This window comes from Pistacia vera, unplaced genomic scaffold (assembly GCF_008641045.1).
Source record: "Pistacia vera cultivar Batoury unplaced genomic scaffold, PisVer_v2 Contig283, whole genome shotgun sequence".
In the NCBI taxonomy this organism is placed as follows: domain Eukaryota; kingdom Viridiplantae; phylum Streptophyta; class Magnoliopsida; order Sapindales; family Anacardiaceae; genus Pistacia; species Pistacia vera.
The window spans coordinates 443,154-466,145 of record NW_022196094.1 but is presented as its reverse complement, the minus strand read 5'-3'; the positions used below and the strand labels follow the sequence as shown (position 1 = coordinate 466,145).

The window sequence follows — 22,992 nt, the reverse complement described above, 5'->3', positions numbered from 1 at the left end:
AATATTACTTATATAGATAAAAATTACCTTCTTTTGTTACAAATAATTTATCACAATAAATTAGTTTAAAGTGACAAATTATTATCATCACAATAAATAATTAAGCTATGGTGACAAAACGCTTTTTTGTCACCATATACTTAAGAGTATGAGCTTAATGTGACCAACCTAGTGACCAATACAATTTCTCACATTAGCGAAATGGTCACAATTTTGATATTTATAGTGACAAATTATTTTATTGTAAGAAGCCTAAATTCTTGTAGTGGATCAAAAGCCCCAACATCTCGACCTTCAATTGTTCGCTGATCATCATCTTAAATTCTAGGGTTTTGGTTGAATATGAAAATTCTAAACCCGGCTCAGCAAAGCTTTCGAGTCCGGGTTAAACCGACTGGGCCAGGCTAGGTTTTAAAACAGTGCCAATAAGTAAACAAACACATATCATATTTTTTAATCCAAATAGGATAATAGAATAATAATCCAGAATAGTGTAATAAACAAGGGCTTAAACTTTTCATCTCTTCACATCACATGTGATTGCACCGAGCATAGCATATGACCCAAGGTAGGGGCATTAAAGTAATTAACTATGACTCTGATAAAACTTATGAAAGTATCTTAACAATAGGGGGTTCTGTGTTATTACCCATATCTGAGGCAGTTAAGTTTGACAAAATCTCGGGGGGTTAAAAAAATTCTCCCAAAAATTCGAGAGAAGGATTAATGGGCCGGATGATCATGATTAATCTCTGCCCAAACTGAATTCAAACGGCGGTAATCATTTCATCTTGCCAACCAAAACCCCGTCAGATCCAGCCACATGGATAAACACACGACATATCTTGATCGTCAAATTGTCACTCATGTACGATGAATCAAATCACGCTTGTGAACTAATAAAACTCTTTTCCATTTCTTCAACAAATCATCCCGCGCAAAACCCTAGCCAATGTAACCCTAAAACCTTTTCCATTCATTTCATTTTCTCTAAGATCCCTAACATAATTTTCATATATATTCGCTTAATTGAGTCGGTTTATTTCCTTTTCTATGAGATTTATTATGAGAGCTTGATTAGAAATAAATCAATTTTTTTTTATTTAATGATTTTGAATAACGGGTAGTTTCGATTGTGAACTGTTTTTGAGTTTCAACAGTAGGGTTGTTTTGTATTTGTAATTTGTTTGGTATCAGGATTTGTGTTTTAGATCATATGTTAATCTTAACATTGTCCAAAATATTTAGGTGTGCATATTTATGTGAATTCCATTTGTGTTCGCCCCTAGTTTAAACTGGATATATAACATTGTCCAAAATTTTTAGATGTGCATATTTATGTGGATTCCATTTGTGTTCGCCCCTAGTCAATTGCCGGCAAAAGCCAGTTGTTGTTGCCACCAGTTTTTTATTTTTATTTTTTGTCGATTCACTCACCAGAAATCAACCTCATCACCACTATTGAACTCACCAACACTTTCTCTTCAAAAGCCCCAACATCTCGGCCTTCAATTGTTCGCCGATCATCATCCCAAATTCTAGGGTTTTGGTTGAATATGAAAATTTTAAACCCAGCTCAGCGAAGCTTCCGGGTCCCGGTTAAACCGACTGGGAAAGGCTAGGTTTTAAAACAGTGCCAATACGTAAACAAACACATATCATATTTTTTAATCCAAATAGGATAATAGAATAATAATCCAGAATAGTGTAATAAACAAGGGCTTAAACTTTTCATCTCTTCACATCACATGTGATTCCACCGAGCATAGCATGTGACCCAAGGTAGGGGCATTAAAGTAATTAACTATGACTCTGATAAAACTTATGAAAGTATCTTAACAATAGGGGGTTCTGTGTTATTACCCATATCTGAGGCAGTTAAGTTTGAGAAAATCTCGGGGGGTTTAAAAATTTCTCCCAAAAATTTGAGAGAAGGATTAATGGGCTGGATGATCATGATTAATCTCTGCCCAAACTGAAATCAAACGGCAGTAATCATTTCATCTTGCCAACCAAAACCCCGTTAGATCCAACCACATGGATAAACACACGACATATCTTGATCGTCAGATTGTTACTCATGTACGATGAATCAAATCACGCCTACGAACTAATAAAACTCTTTCCATTTGTTCAACAAATCATCCCGCGCAAAACCCTAGCCAAGATAACCCTAAAACCATTTCCATTCATTCATTTTCTCTTAGATTCCTAACATAATTTTCATATATATTCACTTAATTGAGTCGGTTTATTTCCTTTTCTGTGAGATTTATTATGAGAACTTGATTAGAAATCAATCAATTTTTTTTTTTTATTTAATGATTTTGAATAACGGGTAGTTTCGATTGTGAACTGTTTTTGAGTTTCAACAGTAGGGTTTGTTTTGTATTTGTAATTTTTTTGGTATCAGAATTTGTGTTTTAGATTATATGTTAATCTTAACATTGTCCAAAATCTTTAGGTGTGCATATTTATGTGAATTCCATTTGTGTTTGCCCCTAGTTTAAACTGGATAACATTGTCCAAAATTTTTAGATGTGCATATTTATGTGAATTCCATTTGTGTTCGCCCCTAGTTTAAACTGGATATGTTTTCTCCTCTTCTCGAATTTATGAGGAGCTTTTAAAAAACTAAGGTGGCGTGCGGTTAAGAATTATGAAATTTTTTTCTCTCATAAAGCAGACAATACATGCTCGGTCACCATTTATGTTTTCACAATCCGAAAGAACAGAAATAGACCTTTTTTTACTGCACCCAATTTTGAAGGGAGAAGGCTATGCACCCCATAATTCCACTGTTGTTATGCTTGTTCTTGTTAGTAGTGCAATGAACTTTGCAATGTTTTCCTTCTGGTTTGTTCTGTCTTAATTTTAGCTTAATTTTTTTAATTATATATCTTTCTTTGTGTAAGCAAGGGTTGCATATATGAATTCTGGATTCTTTTACCCCTTTTAATCCTACGTCTTTTTGTTGAGAAAATTGACAAAAAGGTGATGCTGATTTTGATCATGTACTTTTTGAAAAAAAATAAACAAGTTATATAACCTTATTTCTGGTTGAAATCATATGTATTATGGGTTAAATATTTGTATATCAAGTTTTTGTTTTACTCATTTTATAATCATTTATGCAATGTGATATATGGCTGTTTATTTAGTTGTTTTTGGTGCTGCTGTTGCTGATTTCAACATAGTCATGCTACTAAATGACCTTTTTCATGCACTAATATGTCCACTTAATGGATCTATAAAAATGTTTGTTATTTGTTTTGGGCTATTATTGTCCAGTTTGTTGAGAAGTATTTGGTTTATTTGGTTTCAGGGTTCTGTAGATAAACTGATAAAATATCAAGTTGCCCATAATAAGTATTGTCCCAGAAGGATTTGAAAGGAAGAGCAGGGTGTTTCTTGAGGCCTTTTTACATTCTGAGCTCTTACTGCTTACAACAATGTCGGTGACGGCAGGTGTTAGTGATACTATAATTGCCATTAGGGATAAGCTTAGAGGGAAGATTGGGCAAACAAAGGTTAAAAGGTATTGGCCTGGTAAAGCTCCTGAGTGGGCAGATGATATTGATGAAGATAATGATATTAGGATGGCAAGGGCTGCTGCCCTTGAAAAAGCTTTCCCTAGTCAAGAAGATTCAGATGTGGCCAAGAAGGATGATCCTAGGCTACGTCGTATGGCTGAGAGTAGGATAGATAATCGTGATGAGATTAGAGCTGATCATAGGCGCATTCGGCAAGCTGAGATTGTATCGACTGAGGAAGAGGAAAACAAGAGGCAAGAAGGATTGGATTTGGAGGAAGAGGATGAAGATGCATTGGAGGAGAGAAGGAGAAGGATCAGAGAGAAGTTACTTCAAAGGGAGCAAGAAGAAGCAGCTCTACTTCCAGAAGAAGAGGAGGAGGCAGTAGAAGAAGAGGAGGAAGAGGAATCTGAGTATGAGACTGACTCAGAAGAAGATCATACCGGTATGACTATGTTGAAGCCTGTGTTTGTACCAAAGCAGGAGAGAGATACCATAGTGGAGCGTGAGCGGATTGAGGCTGAAGAGCAAGCCATTGAGGAGTTAGCAAAGAGGAAATTGGAAGAGAGAAGGGTTGAGACAAAACAAATACTTGTTGAGGAGGTTCGAAAGGATGAAGAAATTCAGAAGAATTTGGAATTGGAGGCTAATATTGCCGATGTGGATACTGATGATGAGCTTAATGAGGCGGAGGAGTATGAGGCTTGGAAAGCAAGAGAGATAGAAAGGATCAAGAGGGATAGGGAGGCTAGGGAGGCAATGGTGAAGGAGAAGGAAGAGATCGAAAAGGTAAGAAACATGACAGAAGAAGAGAGAAGAGAGTGGGAGAGAAGGAATCCAAAAGCTGGTCCACCACCGAAGCAGAAGTGGAGGTTTATGCAGAAATATTTCCACAAGGGTGCCTTCTTCCAATCAGATGCAGATGACTTTGCTGCTACTGCTGGATCAGATCAGATTTTCCAACGTGATTTCTCTTCCCCAACTGGAGAAGATAAGATGGACAAGACCATATTACCAAAGGTCATGCAGGTCAAGCACTTCGGTCGTAGTGGTAGAACCAAATGGACCCATCTTGTCAACGAGGATACAACTGATTGGAACAATCCGTGAGTTTAATTCTCCCTTTTGATTATCTACTTTTATATATTTATTCCAAGTTGCTGTTCACGAACCATCCACCTTTCCAATTTCTGATTGCTGCATACTTGATTAAATTAGCCTTTTCTTTTAGATTTTGCTGCTGCATGTAAAGAAACCTGGAGTGTTACTTCCTATGAGTTTAATTAGGAAGTTGGCGAAAACATTTTCTAATCACTAAAAAGCACAATAATAAATATACAAGTATTATGCTGATACTGTTCATTTTTGTTTATATGTCCATGAACATGAGTTTAGCTAACATACTTGAAATGCATATTAGTTTTAATCTTAAAACTGTAATATCCTTTATTTATAATTTTGTTATTAATTTTTGTTGAAGAAATCTTTGTTGGAGTTTTTATGAAAATATTATTTTTGAACTATAATATTTTGCTTGAATGAGTGATAATAGAAACTTAGAGAGCGAGAGAAGAAGAAATTTGAAATAGAGATGACAGTTTAGTCACTTGGGGTTCCAGATGATTTTTGAATTCAGTTGTGCTGTTTCTTAAGAGATATTTCTACTCAGATATTGGTTTTTTCTTTCTAAAGGAAACTAATGTTGAATGTTCAGCGAAAATAGGTGATGATCTAGATCCAACTGGACAATATGAGTTTTTTTTAAGGGGCAAAAATATTCTGTAAACTTAAATTGTAACTATAGTGGATGTGGTAGAGATGATCTATAGAAATAATTGATTTATGTTTGTCTCCAGATGTGTCACCCTTCTGGCTTAAATTATTCGATGTTTTGCACCGACAAAAAAATAGAAAAAATTGGAAACTTAGTGGTATCTTGATATTTTGTTTATGTTATGAAATTTGGTTCTCTAACAATTCTTTACTCTATTGTCTGGTTGCTGTGCAGGTGGACATATAATGATCCTCTTCGTGCCAATTACAATGCAAAAATGGCAGGAATGAATGCGCCAATTGCAAAACCCAAGGGAAGCAAGAAGTTGAAAGATTGGGAGTCCCGATCGTAAGTTTATGCCCAGAGAAATCAGTTTTTATTTGACATTGAACTAGAGGAAACTGTAGTTGATACATGTTTGTGACCACATCTTTGCCCTTTCAGTTATGGCTAAAGTACATACGAAATTTATGTGCCAAGAAGAAACTTAATCCATAGTGAAGAAAGCTGTAAAATTGTTAATTTCCATTGGCAACATTTTCTTACCAGTCATGGAAGTCTGTTATCTGTTTTTTTGTTAATTCAACTCAAAAGTAGATCGATCTTATTTAATTCAATCTCCACCTCTTCTTTGTTGTCATGGTGAATACCTGTGCTATAGCAAATTTATTATCATGGTTAAATTAAGCTTAGTTTATGGATCAGCAATTGACGTTATGAGAGGAATATAGGCAACAATATCTATGTAGCAAGGAAGAAATTACTTCAATAAATTGCCAAAAGTCTCCCAAAAATGCTGTAATAAGCATTAAACAAATGAATACACATGGAGATGACATACAATATATGTGATTTGCATACACATTGTGATTGACAAATGTGTATACATTTATTTCACTAGAAAATTTTTGGTTAAAATTACATCTATATACATATGACCGGGGGTGTCTGGGTCGACTTACATGCACTTTAACTAGTCCTTCCGAATCTTGGAATTATCGGTCGGATAAGAGTTTTAGTGGCTACCCCTATTAGCAATCGAAGGGGGTGATAGACCTGCAATCACCAAGGGGGTGATGGACCTGCAATCACCAAGGGGTATAAACACAAGGCTAAAAGGGGCAAAGAAGGGAATCAAGTATTGGGATAGGTGACCAAGGATCAACATGAAGGACAACAAGGGAATCAAGCTGTGGAACAGATGGCTAATAATCAACATGAAGGGCAGCAAGAGAATCAAGTTGTAGGACAGATGCCCAATAATCAACATGAAGGACAACAAGCTGCAAGACAAGTGACCAGGAATCAATATGAAGGACAGGTGGTCTAATAGGTGGCCTGGGAGATTTTGGGGATTTGAGGAATCAACATGAAGAATGGGTGGCTTGACAACTGGCCTGGGTAGTTGTTAGGAATTGTGAATAAAAGGGTAGGACGTGTGTATGGGGGTATTCTGAATATTTGGGAAAAAGGGGTTTGGAAGGTACTGGCCCTCGAAGTCTAGTCGGCTCTTTCTTATTTCTGCATTATTCTTTTTGTACTGAATACTTTTTATGAGTATATTAATCCAAGTTGTCTTTTTCTTCTGTTATTTGATTGGTTGGATTATTACTTCTTGTTATTTATGGCTGGAAACATTGTGTACTATTGGAATTGCGGCTGCTTTATTGCTTTTATTCTGTGTTGAGAGTGACAAGATCAGAGGTACTCATCAATTGGTATCAGAGCTTAAGCTTACTAGGGCATGGTTAACACTAGGATGGAGGCGAGAGTTGACAATGTAGAGAGAGACATACCTAGGCTTGCTGAAAGTGTTAACTCCATGAGGGAAATTTTAGTGGAGATGCAGAATTGGATAAGACGAAAGGATGAGGAAGAAGAACTGCAACACCGACAAGTAGTGCTGGAAGAAGAAGAACACTCGGGGATAAGGAACCAACACAATGGCACAAACCAACTAGGAAATGAACCACCGCCACCACCCCCCCACTCTACCAAAATGGAGCTTACCAGTTAGGTGACAGACGAAATATGAGAGAATAGGGAGATCGAAGGCTGGAGTTGCCACTTTTTTCTAGTGAAGATCCTTACGGGTAGATATTTCGGGTGGAGAGATACTTCTCTATCAACTAAATAGCCGAAGAACACAAGGTCCAAGCCACGACGCTATGCATGGAGGGCGAAGTTTGGCGCTGGTTCCAATGGACAGAATTGAGGACGCTGATGGCGAGATGGCCAACGTTTAAGGTGGCACTTCTATAGCGGTTTAGCAGTGCCCAAGAAGTCAACCCCTTGGAGTTGATTATGTCAACTAAGCAAGTGGGCTCGGTGCTAGAGTACCGCCGGAGTTTTAAGGAGGTGGTAGTGCTGACGGTGTATGAGAGGGAGGAAGTCCTCACGGCAGCATTCCTCAATAGGCTCAAACCTGAAATTAAACTTCAGTAGCCCAATATTTTGGGCCAACCCGATTCTCTGACCCCTAAGTAACTCTCCTAGCCCAATGGGTTGAAGAAAGGAACCAACTTTTGGATGAGGCTAGAGTTGGATTGGACTGAATGGGAAAAATGAGAGGAAACCTTAGTGGGCCAGACCATTTCACTACTTCTTACATACTTGAAGAATGTAATAAAACCCAAACCCTTACTAATCAAATCCAAACCCAAACGCATGTGACCCAACCTACCACCATGCTCAGTCAAAGAAACCCAGCAACACCACCTCCTTTCAGACGTAGTTTTACCGAGGGTGTTTCAAGTTCAAGGTTCACTCCTGCAAACAACTCTTGGTCAACTCCATTTTGGCAAGATTTCCCCTTCAAGAAGCTGTTTGAAGCCAAGATTCAGAGGAAGAGAGAAAGGGGTCTTTGTTATTGATGTGACGCCAAGTTTACACAAGGTCATAGGTGTGGGGAGAGACAGTTTAATGTTATGTTGGTGGAAGAACCAGATGAAGGGGATGACAAGGAAGAACTGAATGAGGGATCAGAGAATGAAGAAAATTCAGCACCGCATGAAGCAGAGCTTTCGATCAATTCAATTGTGGGACTTGACGGGCCGAAAACCTTGAAGTTAAAGGGAAATGTTGGGGGAAAGGAAGTTATAGTTCTTGATGACAATGGAGCCTCTCATAATTTCATCCACTAGCAAGTGATAGAGGAGTTAAAAATTCCGGTAATTACCACAAAGCCCTTTGGAGTTAGAGTAGGCGATGGTTACCATGTTAGGTGTTGTGGAGAATGTAAAGGAGTTGAGCTGAATTTGCAAGGCATCACCGTGGTCCAAAATTTCTTTCCTTTTGAGATAAGTGAAGCTGATATTATTTTAGGCGTGGCTTGGTTAGAAACCTTAGGGGAGACTATGATTAATTGGATGACATTGGTTATGAAATTCAGCCTAACATATAAAGTGATCACTCTTAAGGGAGATCCATCTTTCAGCAAGACAATGGTGTCACTCAAGGGACTTCTCAAAACACTACAATCGGACGGCATAGGGTATTGGATCCAATTCAACAGCCTGCACTCATAGTTAGATAATAAAGAAGTGGAGGATTTAAGGGTCCTGGAACTGTTACAACGTCATGAGTCCTTGTTTGAAGCCACCCCTAGACTTCCACCAGAGAGTATCCATGACCATGCCATCAGATTGGAACCTGGCAATAGACCACCCAACATTCGGCCGTATCGATATCCTTACTATCAAAAAAATGAGATTGAATGCATATCAAGGAAATGTTGGTATTAAGCATCATCAAGCCTAGTAAAAGCCATTTCTCAAGCCTGATGTTATTGGTATGAAAGAAAGATGGGGGATGGCAGTTCTGTGTCAACTATAAACCCTGAACAAGATTACTACTCTTGACAGGTTCCCAATTCCAACTGTCGACGAACTGTTCGATGCATTAGGGGGGCCACAATCTTCTCCAAACTTGATCTTAAACCCAGGTACCACCAAATCAAAGTAAGGGAAGGCGACACTTATCAAACAACATTCAGGACACACGAAGGGCACTGCGAATTCCTAGTTATGCCATTTGGCCTCTCAAACGCTCCATCAACCTTTTAAGCCCTCATGAGCGACATTTTTAAACCTCACTTACGGCAGTTCATTTTAGTCTTTTTCGACGATATCCTCGTTTACAACACAAGCTTATGGGCTCATTTGATCATTTGGATACTACCTTTCAGATTTTAGAGCAGCATCAGCAGGTTGTTAATAAGAAGAAATGCAAGTTTGCATAATCACAACTTGAGTAGCTCGAACATTTAATTTCGGCTCAGGGGGTTGTTGTTGATCCTGCCAAAATAGAGTGTGTCCAAGCATGGCTGGTTTTGAAAGACATCAAGACATTATAGGGGTTTTTAGGATTGACAGGCGATTACCAAAAATTTGTGAAAAGTTACGGGGCAAGAGCAAGACCACTAACTAATCTCCTCCGCAAGAACGCATTCCACTGGACTGAATTAGTATAGTCAGCCTTTGAGCACCTCAAGCAACTCATGACTTCCTTTCCCGTCCTCACGATGCCAGACTTCTCAGAGACTTTTATCATTGAGAGCGATGCTTTGGACCATGGTTTGGGGGCTGTTTTAATGCAAGAAGGCCAACCTTTGGCATTCATTAGTCAAGGATTATCTCCCAAGTTTATATTGAAGTCAGTTTATGAAAAGGAGCTTATGGCAATAGTTTTGGCAGTTCATAAATGGAAACATTGCTTGTTTGGGTGACATTTCATTATTCGGACCGATCAGACGAGCCTTCATTACCTCAATGATCAGAGGCCGCAAGGAGAACAACAACAAAAATGGATTATCAAGCTCTTGGGTTTGGATTTCAAGATTCACTACAAGTCAAGCCTTGAAAATAAAGTTGCTGATGCTCTATCCAGACGAGAGGGCCTTATTGAGTATAATGTAATCTCCCTTTGTTACTTTGGAAATCGATAAGAGTGGGAAGAAGCTGTTCAGAAAGATGTAAAACTTCAAAAGATTTGTCAAGAATTGATCATTAACCCCATGAGTCATTCGCACTTCCGATTGGTGGGGAACCAATTATTTTATGATGATAGAATAGTCCTTCCACGATCCTGCTCTCAAGTGAAGCTTTTTCTCCAAGAATTTCATTCTTCACCAATGGGGGGTCACTCTGGGTTTTACCGCATTCTTCACCAATGGGGGCCACTTTGGGTTTTATCGCACTTATAAGAGGCTGCCTCAAGTAGTCTGTTGGAAGAGAATGAAGAGAGATATTCAACTATTTGTCTAGGATTGTCCTATCTGCCAACAGAACAAGAATGATTGTCTCAAGCATGCGGGATTGCTACAACCGCTACCTATTCCCTCTCAAGTATAGGAGGATGTCTTCATGGACTTCATAGTGGGTCTCCCAAGGGCCTATCGAGTCGACACCATCCTAGTGGTGATAGATCGTCTTACCAAGTACAGTCACTTCATTGTTCTATGCCATCCTTTTTTAGCCAAAGAGGTGGCTGCCCTTTTTCTCACCGAGGTAGTTAAACTACATGGATTTCCCTGAACCATTGTATCTGATCGGGACAACCTATTTATGAGCGGGTTTTGGGGAGAATTATTTAAATTGTTGGGTACCAAGCTCCACATGAGCACAACTTACCATCCTCAATCGACAGCCGAACTAAGGTCGCCAATCGATGTCTCGAGACGTACTTAAGGTGCTTCGTGAGTGATCAGTCCAAACAATGGCCTTGGTGGCTTGCTTGGGCTGAGTATTGGGTCAACACCACCTACAATAGATCAACGGGGATGACTCCATTCAAGGCACTATACGGCAGGGATCCATTTACCCTACTCAAGTATTCTGAATATAGCTCAGTAGTGGACGCCATGGATGAACTCCTATCTGAATGAAACTTGATATTGGAAGAGTTAAAGGGTAATCTGAAAAGGGCTCAAAATGCAATGAAAATGTACGCAGATGGTAAACGCCGAAAACTCCTATTGGAGACCGGGATTCAGTTTATTTGAGGTTGCGACCATACAGGCTAAAGTCTTTAGCATGGAGGGCTGATGAAAAGCTTAGCCCTCGGTTTTACGGTCCCTATGAAGTTATTGAAAAGATTGGGTCAGTAGCTTATAGATTGAAGCTTCCACCTACAGCCAGAATTCATGATGTTTTTCACGTATCACAACTGAAAAAAGTCTCTTCCCACCCCATCTTGGTGTTGCCTCTTCCGAAGTTCTTTGATGGTGAAATAGTACGCAACTTGAGAGTGACAAGAACAGAGATACTCGAACTCAGAACCTATTGAATAATACCCTAAGAGTCTCTATATATCCTATTAGAAAATATTTTTATAAACGTGTTTTAAAGAATAATTGAAAAATATAAATAAATCTTAAAGACACGGAAGGATTAATTTGCTTGGGATAGGCTTTCTCAAGCAAAGTGATGTCAGGTCACATTGACATGGATGCATGCATGGCATGCACATCATGGACTTAATCTTCATTTTTCACATTTTGCTTTGGATGGAAGGGACAATGTTTCATTATGAACTTGATCATGATCATACATGCATTTCAATGAAAAGTGTTGTAGTGATGTTATACTTCATCAAATTTTTTTCATAACCAATTTTAAATTTAATTTCCCACGTGTCAATTATTATGAAGTGAAATAAAACCTGATAAGATATGATAAGCTTAATAACTGTCCGTTTACCAAAACAGAAATTCTTAATAATGTTTTAAGGAAGTTGAGGCATTTAGCCAAAAAACACTGTATGGGCTTCTACGAAGATGGTGGGCTACTGGGCCCAAAATATGGCCCAGAAGAAAATCTGAAGTTGAAATGACAAGACAAAACCTGGTAAACATTTTTCAACAGTGAGAGTGAGATATTTCAGCCATCAAGATTTGTTTCCTCACAGATTCTGAAACTAAACTAAGCTTCAGCTGACCACATACACGATTATGTCTGCACCCGTTTCAATTCACTGTTCCACACTCTCAAAACCTTGTATTTATTCACTTTCTTCTTTAGCTTCATGCCCCAAACCCACTCAATTTCATCTTTCCAAGTGGCCTCTGCACCTGGGTTTCACTCCATTTTCGCCATGGAGTGGCCTTAAGCATCTGGGTATCTCACTCTCACCAAAGACAGTGAAGTTAGGTACTTCTTCTCATCCGCCCTTATGGGTTTGTCTTTTTTATTTACCTCTGTGTTTCTTTGCTCTTCTATTTTTTTTTCTTTTCCTTTAATGTAAATTTGGGGATGCAGAGAGGAATAGAATGTTTAAAGGAAGAGGCGTTCATGCTTCTTTGTTTGGAGTTGGAGCTCCCGAGGCTCTGGTTATTGGGGTAGTAGCTTTGTTGGTTTTTGGTCCCAAAGGTCTAGCTGAGGTGAGTTGGAGCTCCCGAGGCTCTGGTTATGTTGGGTAGTAGCACTTGTGGTTAAGTTTAAAATAGCAATTTTATTATTTAATGTTGTGTTCTTCTAATCTCAATTTAGTTATCCAAATAAAGGTTGCTCGGAATCTGGGGAAAACTCTACGTGCATTTCAGCCTACCATTAAAGAACTTCAGGTAGGTTTTATATTTTTAGTTTTCTTTAGGCTCATTTGAGAAAGATGATAGTGAAACCTGCCCGGATTTTTTTTTTTTTAAATTTTTTTTTTTTTTTTTTTTTTTTTTTTTTTTTTAGTTCTGGAAAAGAGAACATCGGATAAGGAACCAACACAATGCACAAACCAACTAGGAAATGAACCACCGCCACCACCCCCCCCACTTCACAAAATGGAGCTTACCAGTTAGTGACAACGAAATATGAAGAATAGGGATATCGAAGGCTGAGAGTTGCCACTTTTTCTAGTGAAGATCCTTACGGTAGATATTTCGGGTGGAGAGATACTTCTCTATCAACTAAATAGCCGAAGAAACACAAGGTCCAAGCCACGCGCTCATGGAGGGCGAAGTTTGGCGCTGGTTCCAAGTGGACAGAATTGAGGACCTGATGGCGAGATGGCCAACGTTTAGGTGGCACTTCTATAGCGGTTTAGCAGTGCCCAAGAAGTCAACCCCTTGGAGTTGATTATGTCAACTAAGCAAGTGGGCTCTGTGCTAGAGTACCGCCGGAGTTTTAAGGAGGTGGTAGTGCTGACGGTGTATGAGAGGGAGAGTCCTCACGGCAGCATTCCTCAATAGGCTCAACCTGAAATTAAACTTCAGTAGCCCAATATTTTGGGCCAACCCGATTCTCTGACCCCTAAGTAACTCCCTCTCCAGCATGGGTTGAAGAAAGGACCAACTTTTGATGAGGCTAGAGTTGGATTGGACTGAATGGGAAAAATGAGAGGAACACCTTATGGGCCAGACCATTTCACTACTTCTACATACTTGAAGATGTTAAAAACCCAAACCCTTACTAATCAATCCAAACCCAAACGCATGTGACCCAACCTACCACCATGCTCAGTCAAGAAACCCAGCAACACACCTCCTTTCAGACGTAGTTTTACCGAGGTGTTTTCAAGTTCAGGTTCACTCCTGCAAACAACCTCTTGGTCAACTCCATTTTGGCAAGATTCCCCTTCAAGAAGCTGTTTGAAGCCAAGATTCAGAGAAAAGAGAAAGGGGTCTTTGTTATTGATGTGACGCCAAGTTTACACAAGCCATAGGTGGGGAAGACAGTTTTAATGTTATGTTGGTGTAAGAACCAGATGAAGGGGATACAAGGAAGAACTGAATGAGGGATCAGAGATGAAGAAAATTCAGCACCGCTGAAGCAGAGCTTTCGATCAATTCATTGTGGACTTGACGGCCCGAAAACCTTGAAGTTTAAGGGAAATGTTGGGAAGGAAGTTTAGTTCTTGATGACAATGAGCCTCTCATAATTTCATCCACTAGCATGATAGAGGAGTTAAAAATTCCGGTAATTACCACAGCCCTTTGGAGTTGAGTAGCGATGGTTACCATGTTAGGTGTTTGTGGAATGTAAAGGAGTTGAGCTGAATTTGCAAGGCATCACCGTGGTCCAAAATTTCTTTCCTTTGAGATAAGTGAAGCTGATATATTTTAGGCGTGGCTTGGTTAGAAACCTTAGGAGACTATGATTAATTGGATGACATTGGTATGAAATTCAGCCTAACATATAAAGTGATCACTCTAAGGGAGATCCATCTTTCAGCAAGACAATGGTGTCCTCAAGGGACTTCTCACCACTACACACTCGACGCCATAGGGTATTGGATCCAATTCAACAGCCTGCACTCATAGTTAGATATAAAGAAGTGGAGGATTTAAGGGTCCTGGAACTGTTACAAACGTCATGATCCTTGTTTGAAGCCACCCCTAGACTTCCACCAGAGAGTATCCATGACCATGCCATCAGATTGGAACCTGGCAATAGACCACCCAACATTCGCCGTATCGATATCCTTACTATCAAAAAATGAGATTGAATGCATATCAAGGAAATGTTGGTATTAGCATCATCAAGCCTAGTAAAAAGCCATTTCTCAAGCCTGATGTTATTGTATGGAAAGAAGATGGGGGATGGCAGTTTCTTGTCAACTATAAACCCTGAACAAGATTACTACTCTTGACAGGTTCCCATTCCACTGTCGACGAACTGTTCGATGCTTAGGGGGGCCACAATCTTCTCCAAACTTGTCTTAAACCCAGGTACACCAAATCAAAGTAAGGGAAGGCGACACTTATCAACAACATTCAGGACACACGAGGGGCACTGCGAATTCCTAGTTATGCCATTTGGCCTCTCAAACGCTCCACAACCTTTTAAGCCTCATGAGCGACATTTTTAAACCTCACTTACGGCAGTTCATTTGTCTTTTTTCGACGATATCCTCGTTTACACACAAGCTTAGGGCTCATTTGATCATTGGATACACCTTTCAGTTTTGAGCAGCATCCAGGTTGTTAATAAGAAAATGCAAGTTTGCATAATCACAACTTGAGTAGCTCGAACATTAATTTCGGCTCAGGGGGTTGTTGTTGATCCTGCCAAAATAGAGTGTGTCCAAGCATGGCTGGTTTTGAAAGACATCAAGACATTATAGGGGTTTTTTGGATTGACAGGCGATTACCAAAAATTTGTGAAATTACGGGGCAAGAGCAAGACCACTAACTAATCTCCTCCGCAGAACGCATTCCACTGGACTGAATTAGTATAGTCAGCCTTTGAGCACCTCAAGCAACTCATGACTTCCTTTCCCGTCCCTACGATGCCAGACTTCTCAGAGACTTTATCATTGGAGCGATGCTTGGACCATGGTTTGGGCTGTTTTTAATGCAAGGGCCAACCTTTGGCATTCATTAGTCGGTTTATCTCCCAGTTTATATTGAAGTCAGTTTATGAAAAGGAGCTTATGCAATGTTTTGGGCAGTTCATAAATGGAAACATTGCTGTTTGGGTGACATTTCTTATTCGGACCGATCAGACGAGCCTTCATTACCTCAATGATCAGAGGCCGCAAGGAGAACAACAACAAAAATGGATTATCAAAGCTCTTGGGTTGGATTTCAAATTCACTACAAGTCAAGCCTGAAATAAAGTTCTGATGCTCTATCCAGACGAGGGCCTTATTGAGTATAATTAATTCCCCTTTGTTACTTTGGAAATCGATAAGAGTGGGAAGCTGTTCAGAAAGTTGTAAACTTCAAAATTTTGTCAAGAATTGATCATTAACCCCATAGTCATTCGCACTTCCGATTGGTGGGGAACCAATTATTTTATGATGATAGAATATCCTTCCACGATCCTGCTCTCAAGTGAAGCTTTTTCTCCAAGAATTTCATTCTTCACAATGGGGGTCACTCTGGGTTTTACCGCATTCTTCACCAATGGGGCCACTTTGATCAACATGAAGGACAACAAGCTGCAAGACAAGTGACCAGGAATTAATATGAAGGACAGGTGGTCTAATAGGTGGCCTGGGAGATTGTGGGGATTTGAGGAATCAACATGAAGAATGGGTGGCTTGACAAGTGGCCTGGGTAGTTGTTAGGAATTGTGAATAAAAGGGTAGGACATGTGTGTATGGGGGTATTCTAAATATTTGGGAAAAAGGGGTTTGGGAGGTACTGGCCCTCGAAGTCTAGTCGGCTCTTTCTTATTTCTGCATTATTCTTTTTGTACTGAATACTTTTTATGAGTATATTAATGCAAGTTGTCTTTTTCTTCCATTATTTGATTGGTTGGATTATTACTTCTTGTTATTTGTGGCTGGAAACATTGTGTACTATTGGAATTGCGGCTACTGTATTGCTTTTATTCTGTGTTGAGAGTGACAAGATCAAACGTACTCATCAACTGGTATCAGAGCTTAAGCTCACTAGGGCATGGTTAACACTAGGATGGAGGGGAGAGTTGACAATGTAGAGAGAGACATAACTAGGCTCACTGAAAGTGTTAACTCCATGAGGGAAATTTTAGTGGAGATGTAGAATTGGATGAGACAAAAGGATGAGGAAGAAGAACTGCAACACCGACAAGTAGTGCTAGAAGAAGGAGAACACGCTTAAAAACCCTAGTAAACCCCTAAAAGGTTCAATGTGGCCACAATAATGGCCACCCTTAGCCACAAAAATAGAGAAATTAAGCAACTAAAAAGAGGGAAAGAAGCCTTATCGGAATAAGAGAATAGGAAGAACTTGCTGGAAAGAGCACTATGATTGTGATGAAGCAGCAATAGAATAAGCAAAAGATGTCAAAGAATTTTCACAGGTTGAGTGAGTTTATGACAACTTCTTTTGCTTTTATAGTAGCTTGCATGGGAGACGAAAAGGCGGGGTTCGATTATAGCCATCAATCTACAGTGAATCCTGACCTTCCATTTATCAAGCAATCCTAGCCCTTGGATGTGGCCACATGTCAACTATCAGTGAGGGGCGATGAACCATCAGAGTGTTGTAATGATCATAACCATTGCCACACGTCACCTCAACTCTGCACATGGACAGTTGTAGTCACCCACGCGCGACGAAATGTGACTGCCAAAGATTGCCACATTTAATGTGACATGACCGCATGGAGTTTACATAATAGTCCTAACCATTCATATTCCAAGTTTTGTAGAAATCACAAGAGAGAGAAGATCCAAGTGTGAAGTACGTCGATTAGGCACTTAGAGCTCGACCGAACCTATGTTCGAAGACCTACTGATGATGCCGAGCTTGATATCAAATCGATTGATAGTCTTCAAAGCTCGAAACGGGCATCGAACACTAAGGGGTAGATGTTTTGTGTGATTTTTGCACCAAGCTCGGAGCATCGTGAGGATATGGTTCGACCCAAAACCAACTTGACTCCACCGATTGTCTGACCCAGCATAAGCTTGTCGAGCTATAGCTCGACCTAGTAGAAGCTAGTCACGAACAATCCGAGTGATCGTTCAACCAATTCCCAAATACCTTCAGATCCTAGATATCTCGAGAATGATCAGATTGACAACAATCTTTGCACAATCACAATGCCCAATCGTAAGAATATCGGAATTGCATTTCATTTTAATTGTAATCCCTTTATTTTTGCTATTTCCTTTGTACAAACTTTGTATATAAACCCCCTTAAATAATGAGAAAGAGGTTGAAAAATATTCCTAGAATTACTATTGTAAACTCTCACAGCAAATACAAAGAACAGTGGGCGTAGGCTCAAGAGTTCATCTTGCCGAACTACTTTAAAATCTTTTTTGCTATTTACTTTACTGCATCCATTATTCATTCATTGATGGTTATCTGTAATCACGCACACACCAGTTCCAACCCCGCCAAGGTCGATCGGAACTATATATATATATATATACCCTTAAAACTATAACATCTTTTGATTGAAGCATGCGAATTCTTTGACATGAATATTTGTGGAAGCTAGCTTGGATTTGGTCTACCCTATTGTCCTTATGCAAAACAAATACAACACTGTAGTTTGCAGGGATATTCTTAACACCCCTAGATTACCTAAAATTATCATTGTTAATATTGGGGATGATATTGCTACTTTATCAAATTTAGGGGGCGTAAAAAACTCTCCATAGTTTGCATGTTAAATTAAATTTCTCCAATTATATGAGGTTTGATAGGTTTATTATCTTAAATATTTACTGGTATTATTTGAAAATAATATATATAGTTTATATATATATATATATATAATTAGTTTTGGTTTGACGCAGACTCGCAGAGCGGCAGAGCTTGACTCAAAAGTTTCTACCCTCACGGCCTCACCACCAACATAGTGAAGCAGACATATTAAATGATCACAACTGCTTTCATGAACTCCATTAATGCACCCTCTCAACCACATTCAATTCAAAAACTCTTTTATAAGTATCTTTACTTGTCAGAGTTAGAGATTGAAGGTGGCAAAAAGGACAGAAGACTGTCAAAGAATGCCTACAAAAAGAGTTTGATAAAAGGGCAGAATTGACGACCGAAGAATATAAGCAAGAGAGAATTGTAATAGTATATTGTGTATTGTAACAAGTACATGAGCCAATTTATACAATGGCTTTGAATATAATAAAGGCAATGAAATAATACAGTAAAGGAAATGTAATAAACAAAATATTACAATGATCAATCAAATAATTGTAAATCAACCATTGCTTGATTCCAGCGTAAATATCTTCAGCATTCCATATTTTATCATTACTACATCATAACTCTTTTCATATCCAACCAAACCCACAAAGCTCTTCTGTTTCATCTTCTTTCTCTCAACAACACTACTCCTTAACTCCGTCACAATGGCAACCCAAGAAGTGGAGAAGAAATCACAAGACACAGTGACGGTGAAAGTCACCGGCAAAACCCACGTCAAGCCTGGCAAGATAATAGGAAGAAGAGAATGCCAATTGATTACCTTCGATCTTCCATATCTAGCTTTTTACTACAACCAGAAGCTGCTTCTTTATAACGGTAACGAAAAGTTCGACGCCATGGTTGAGAAACTCAAGGATGGGTTGAAGGTTGTTTTGGAAGAGTTTTATCAGCTGGCTGGGAAACTTGGAAAAGATGAAGAGGGAGTTTTTAGGGTGGAGTATGACGATGAAATGGAGGGCGTTGAGGTGAGTGAAGCGGTGGCTGAAGAGATCGGAGTGGATGATCTGACGGTGGAGGAGGGCACCAACAGTTTGAAGGACTTGATTCCTTACAACAATATCTTGAACTTGGAGGGTCTTCACAGGCCTCCATTGGCAATTCAGGTAAACTAAAAAAAATCTTTTCTTTATACATAAATGTTGTTTAGTTTCACGTTTTAGTTAATCAATGAATTTCATTTCTTAAACAAATTAAGATTATAATAACCAATCACTGATTACAGAGATCTTTCATCTCATTTAAGACTCTTGCTGTCAATTAAGTTGGTACACTATTTCTGTCTGTGATAAATGAGCTTCTTGGTAAGATGAAACACCTGTTATGTTAACCAATTGGCCACCATGCGACTGTTCACAACACTGATTCTGACAAATGTAGTCAAATTTTGTGTATGATAATTATGTCCTACACTTCGAAATTGAAATCCAAATAAGGTCCATCTTCCTAGTAGCAAAGGCATACATGGTTGGTCCAAATTAAATAAAAATATATAAAAGACAAATTTATAGATTAGGTACGAGTATGTGTGTATTTTTTTTTTTTTTTTCGATTGGAAGTGTCCCGGTTAACTTACGTGCATCTTAACTAATCCTCAAGACCCTGAAACGAACGATCGAGTAAATCCCTTTAATAACCACCGTTATTAGTATTTGGGAAAACGCAAATTCAGGAACTTATGTTGGATCCCCTTGCTCTTTTATAATTGGGCCACCTAGTGGTGGTTTACGAGTATGTCTGTTCTACCAATTTTTTTTTTTAAGATTCATGTTATGCAAAGAACGTATTATATGAGTATATTTTAATTTATATTTAAGTAATGCATCAGAAACTTATAGTTATGGGTAGTGAATAGTTATAGAACTATAGAGTAGGAGAAGTATAATTTGTAAAGGCATCAGCTTCCAACTTCAACCCACATCTTTAATACGAAGAAAGTAGTTAGCGACAATTACATGCGGACCAATATAGCAGGAAAATAACAATTTCATTCCTAAAATTTATAAACAGTTAACCAAAATGTTACTGAAATTTTTGTTAAGACTTAAATTACATAGACTAGATGTTGGGGATAAAATTGTTATTATCCCGACGATCAGTATAGCCTGGCTCTGAATTGGTGACCCACAATGGGTTGGTCTAGGGGTGGACAAAATTTTAAGGTAAAATTAGAACCGACGAGTGCTCGGGTGTTGGTTTTGGTTCCATCCCAGAATCGGCCATAACAGGGTAGATTTCGATTCCAATAAATTGGAGCCAATACTGTATAGTTTCGGTTCCTTTGATTTTGGGGACCCGCCCACCCCTAGGCTGGTCCATTATGATTTCACCCCATTTATTGCTGATTTAAAGTTTAAACCATTGGATTTGGATCCTATAAAAGCCTCGCTATCATTTTCCTTTTAATGCTTTAACTCGTTAGTTTTCAATCATGTGAGCCGTCTGATGTTGATCTACGTTTATCCTGTGGCCACTAACTTTTTATCTTTATCATGACCCCACAGCTAACTAAACTTAAGGATGGACTTGCAATTGGATGCGCCTTCAATCACGCGATCCTCGATGGCACTTCCACGTGGCATTTCATGAGCTCATGGGCCCAGATATGCAGTGGCTCTCCCTCAATTTCAGTCCCACCCTTTCTGGAGCGTACGAAAACTCGCGACACGCGCGTGAAGCTGGACCTCACACTTCCCCCTAACCCAAATGCTGACGGTGAGGCCAAGGTGGACCCACAGCTCAGAGAGAGACTATTCAAATTCTCAGAGGAAGCCATTGACAAAATCAAATCAAAAGTCAACTCTAACCCTCCATCGGACGGCTCAAAACCATTCTCAACATTTCAATCACTCTCTGTGCATATCTGGCGCCACGTCACCCAAGCACGTAACCTGAAACCAGAAGACTACACAGTCTTCACAGTGTTTGCTGATTGCCGGAAACGTGTGGACCCACCAATGCCCGAGAGTTACTTCGGAAACCTAATCCAGGCAATATTCACCGTCACGGCCGCAGGATTATTATCCGGGAATCCTCCGGAATTCGGTGCAGGTATGATACAAAAGGCTATAGAAATGCATAATGCGAAGGCTATTGATGAACGTAACAAAGAGTGGGAGAGAGCACCAAAGATCTTTCAGTTCAAGGATGCTGGAGTGAACTGCGTGGCGATGGGGAGCTCTCCGAGGTTTAAGGTTTACGATGTGGATTTTGGGTGGGGGAAACCAGAGAGTGTGAGGAGTGGATCGAATAACAGGTTTGATGGGATGGTGTATTTGTACCAGGGGAAGAGTGGAGGGAGAAGCATCGATGTGGAGATTACGTTGGAAACCGGTGCTCTGGAGAGGCTCGAGAAGGATAAGGAGTTTCTCATGGAGGTTTAATAACGTTTAGACAATATTTCAATTTGCATGAGAATTGAGATACCCAGTCTAAGTTTATTTGTTGTTTGTTTAATTAAGCTACGTTGCTTTTGCAATGACTTTTGCCATTTTTTACGTCTAGGGTTTGGTTATGATTGGAGTCTGATTGTCTCTTTTGAGCTAAGTTTCATGGATGAATGTTTTGTTGTGTTGGCTTCATAATAATAATATTAATATGATTTATCAACCCAAAAAAATTAAATAGAGTAGTACTCTTATCAATATTTCAATTTTTTTTTTTTCGTTTTATATTACAAAGCTATTTTCTTATATGCTAACATCATGATCATGATATTCGTATATTAAGGATGAGCAAGTGAATGATATTAAGGAGATCGTGGGCGTCGAAATTTTGGGGACATGTGGGTGCCGTAATTTTGCATTGGTCATGTTCATGGGGACGGCTAATTTCAGGTGGTTTCCCGATGCTGAAGTTAGCGTCGAAGAATACATCCATACACCAACGCATTTTAGGTCCTTTTTTCGCCCACACGACTGCGCATTGGCATAGTCTAAGAACTTCGACATCAACTTCTCGTATCGGGAAGATGCATCAGAGGATACATATTTTCCGGTAGTGATTTGATGGCATCATCAAGCCATTATTATTACTTGCATATATTTGTAAGTAGCAAGAACATATACTCTATTGAATTTCTTGTTGGTCTTTTTATATAATGTTATAAATTAACATGTGCAGATGTGCAGCTGGGTGGAATATGTTTCACATGAATTATATGCTACCACCACCGTATACATCAACAGCCGTCGTGGTGACCATTCATTATTTACATCTGCCTCTCTTTCACAACCATTGCCAGTTAACATACCGACCGGTACTAGCTTTAATTTGGCTGCCATTAATATATATATATATATAGAAGAAAACTAGAGACCTATTCGGCTAACCTGTTGCATTGTAACAAGATACTTGGCTAAATTATTGTAAGCTGCCCATAGAGAACACTAGTGTCGAAAGATATTTTGCTGGTGAACTTATTATGTTAACAGGTTTGATAACAATAAGAGGAGTTAATTTGAAAAACAGGCAGAGAATTAACTCCCTATTTTCCCTGGCAAGTATTTACACTTTTTTTCTTTTTCTTTTTTTGCTTGGATCCTTGAATATCACAATGTATTGAAAAATAACCCAAAGAGAAGTAAATT

General features: G+C 39.1%; 3 protein-coding genes across 4 annotated transcripts; all 3 read left to right on the top strand.

The window, feature by feature from the left end:
* The first annotated feature begins 3,330 nt into the window (after nt 1-3,330).
* LOC116134178 (microfibrillar-associated protein 1-like) lies at nt 3,331-5,924 on the top strand. Its single transcript, XM_031419861.1, has 2 exons — nt 3,331-4,639; nt 5,542-5,924. Exons 1-2 carry the CDS (start codon nt 3,453-3,455, stop codon nt 5,657-5,659), a joined length of 1,305 nt encoding a protein of 434 aa, XP_031275721.1. The 5' UTR covers nt 3,331-3,452; the 3' UTR covers nt 5,660-5,924.
* A 6,257-nt stretch (nt 5,925-12,181) lies between these two features.
* On the top strand, nt 12,182-12,933 carry LOC116134186 (sec-independent protein translocase protein TATB, chloroplastic-like). Of its 2 annotated transcripts, none has more exons than XM_031419866.1 (3): nt 12,182-12,455; nt 12,564-12,685; nt 12,795-12,933. In XM_031419866.1, exons 1-3 carry the CDS (start codon nt 12,257-12,259, stop codon nt 12,804-12,806), a joined length of 333 nt encoding a protein of 110 aa, XP_031275726.1. In that variant the 5' UTR covers nt 12,182-12,256; the 3' UTR covers nt 12,807-12,933. The 2 variants fall into 2 exon arrangements, with proteins under 2 accessions (XP_031275726.1, XP_031275724.1); XM_031419864.1 differs by having other exon boundaries at nt 12,809-12,927.
* Nucleotides 12,934-18,963: 6,030 nt separating this feature from the next.
* On the top strand, nt 18,964-21,975 carry LOC116134180 (BAHD acyltransferase DCR-like). The gene is made up of 2 exons (XM_031419863.1): nt 18,964-19,509; nt 20,908-21,975. The coding sequence occupies exons 1-2, from the start codon at nt 19,051-19,053 to the stop codon at nt 21,784-21,786; spliced, it is 1,338 nt and encodes a 445-aa protein (XP_031275723.1). The 5' UTR covers nt 18,964-19,050; the 3' UTR covers nt 21,787-21,975.
* The last annotated feature ends 1,017 nt before the right edge of the window (nt 21,976-22,992 follow it).

What these genes read in the sequence shown, in the direction of transcription:
- LOC116134178 (XM_031419861.1), top strand. Translation starts at nt 3,453, where the DNA reads ATGTCGGTGACGGCAGGTGTTAGTGATACTATAATTGCCATTAGGGAT. An exon ending in ACAACTGATTGGAACAATCC is followed by an intron (nt 4,640 to 5,541) that starts GTGAGTTTAATT and finishes GTTGCTGTGCAG; the next exon opens with GTGGACATATAATGATCCTC.
- LOC116134186 (XM_031419864.1), top strand. Translation starts at nt 12,257, where the DNA reads ATGTCTGCACCCGTTTCAATTCACTGTTCCACACTCTCAAAACCTTGT. An exon ending in ACCAAAGACAGTGAAGTTAG is followed by an intron (nt 12,456 to 12,563) that starts GTACTTCTTCTC and finishes TTGGGGATGCAG; the next exon opens with AGAGGAATAGAATGTTTAAA. An exon ending in GTCCCAAAGGTCTAGCTGAG is followed by an intron (nt 12,686 to 12,808) that starts GTGAGTTGGAGC and finishes ATCCAAATAAAG; the next exon opens with GTTGCTCGGAATCTGGGGAA.
- LOC116134180 (XM_031419863.1), top strand. Translation starts at nt 19,051, where the DNA reads ATGGCAACCCAAGAAGTGGAGAAGAAATCACAAGACACAGTGACGGTG. An exon ending in GGCCTCCATTGGCAATTCAG is followed by an intron (nt 19,510 to 20,907) that starts GTAAACTAAAAA and finishes ATGACCCCACAG; the next exon opens with CTAACTAAACTTAAGGATGG.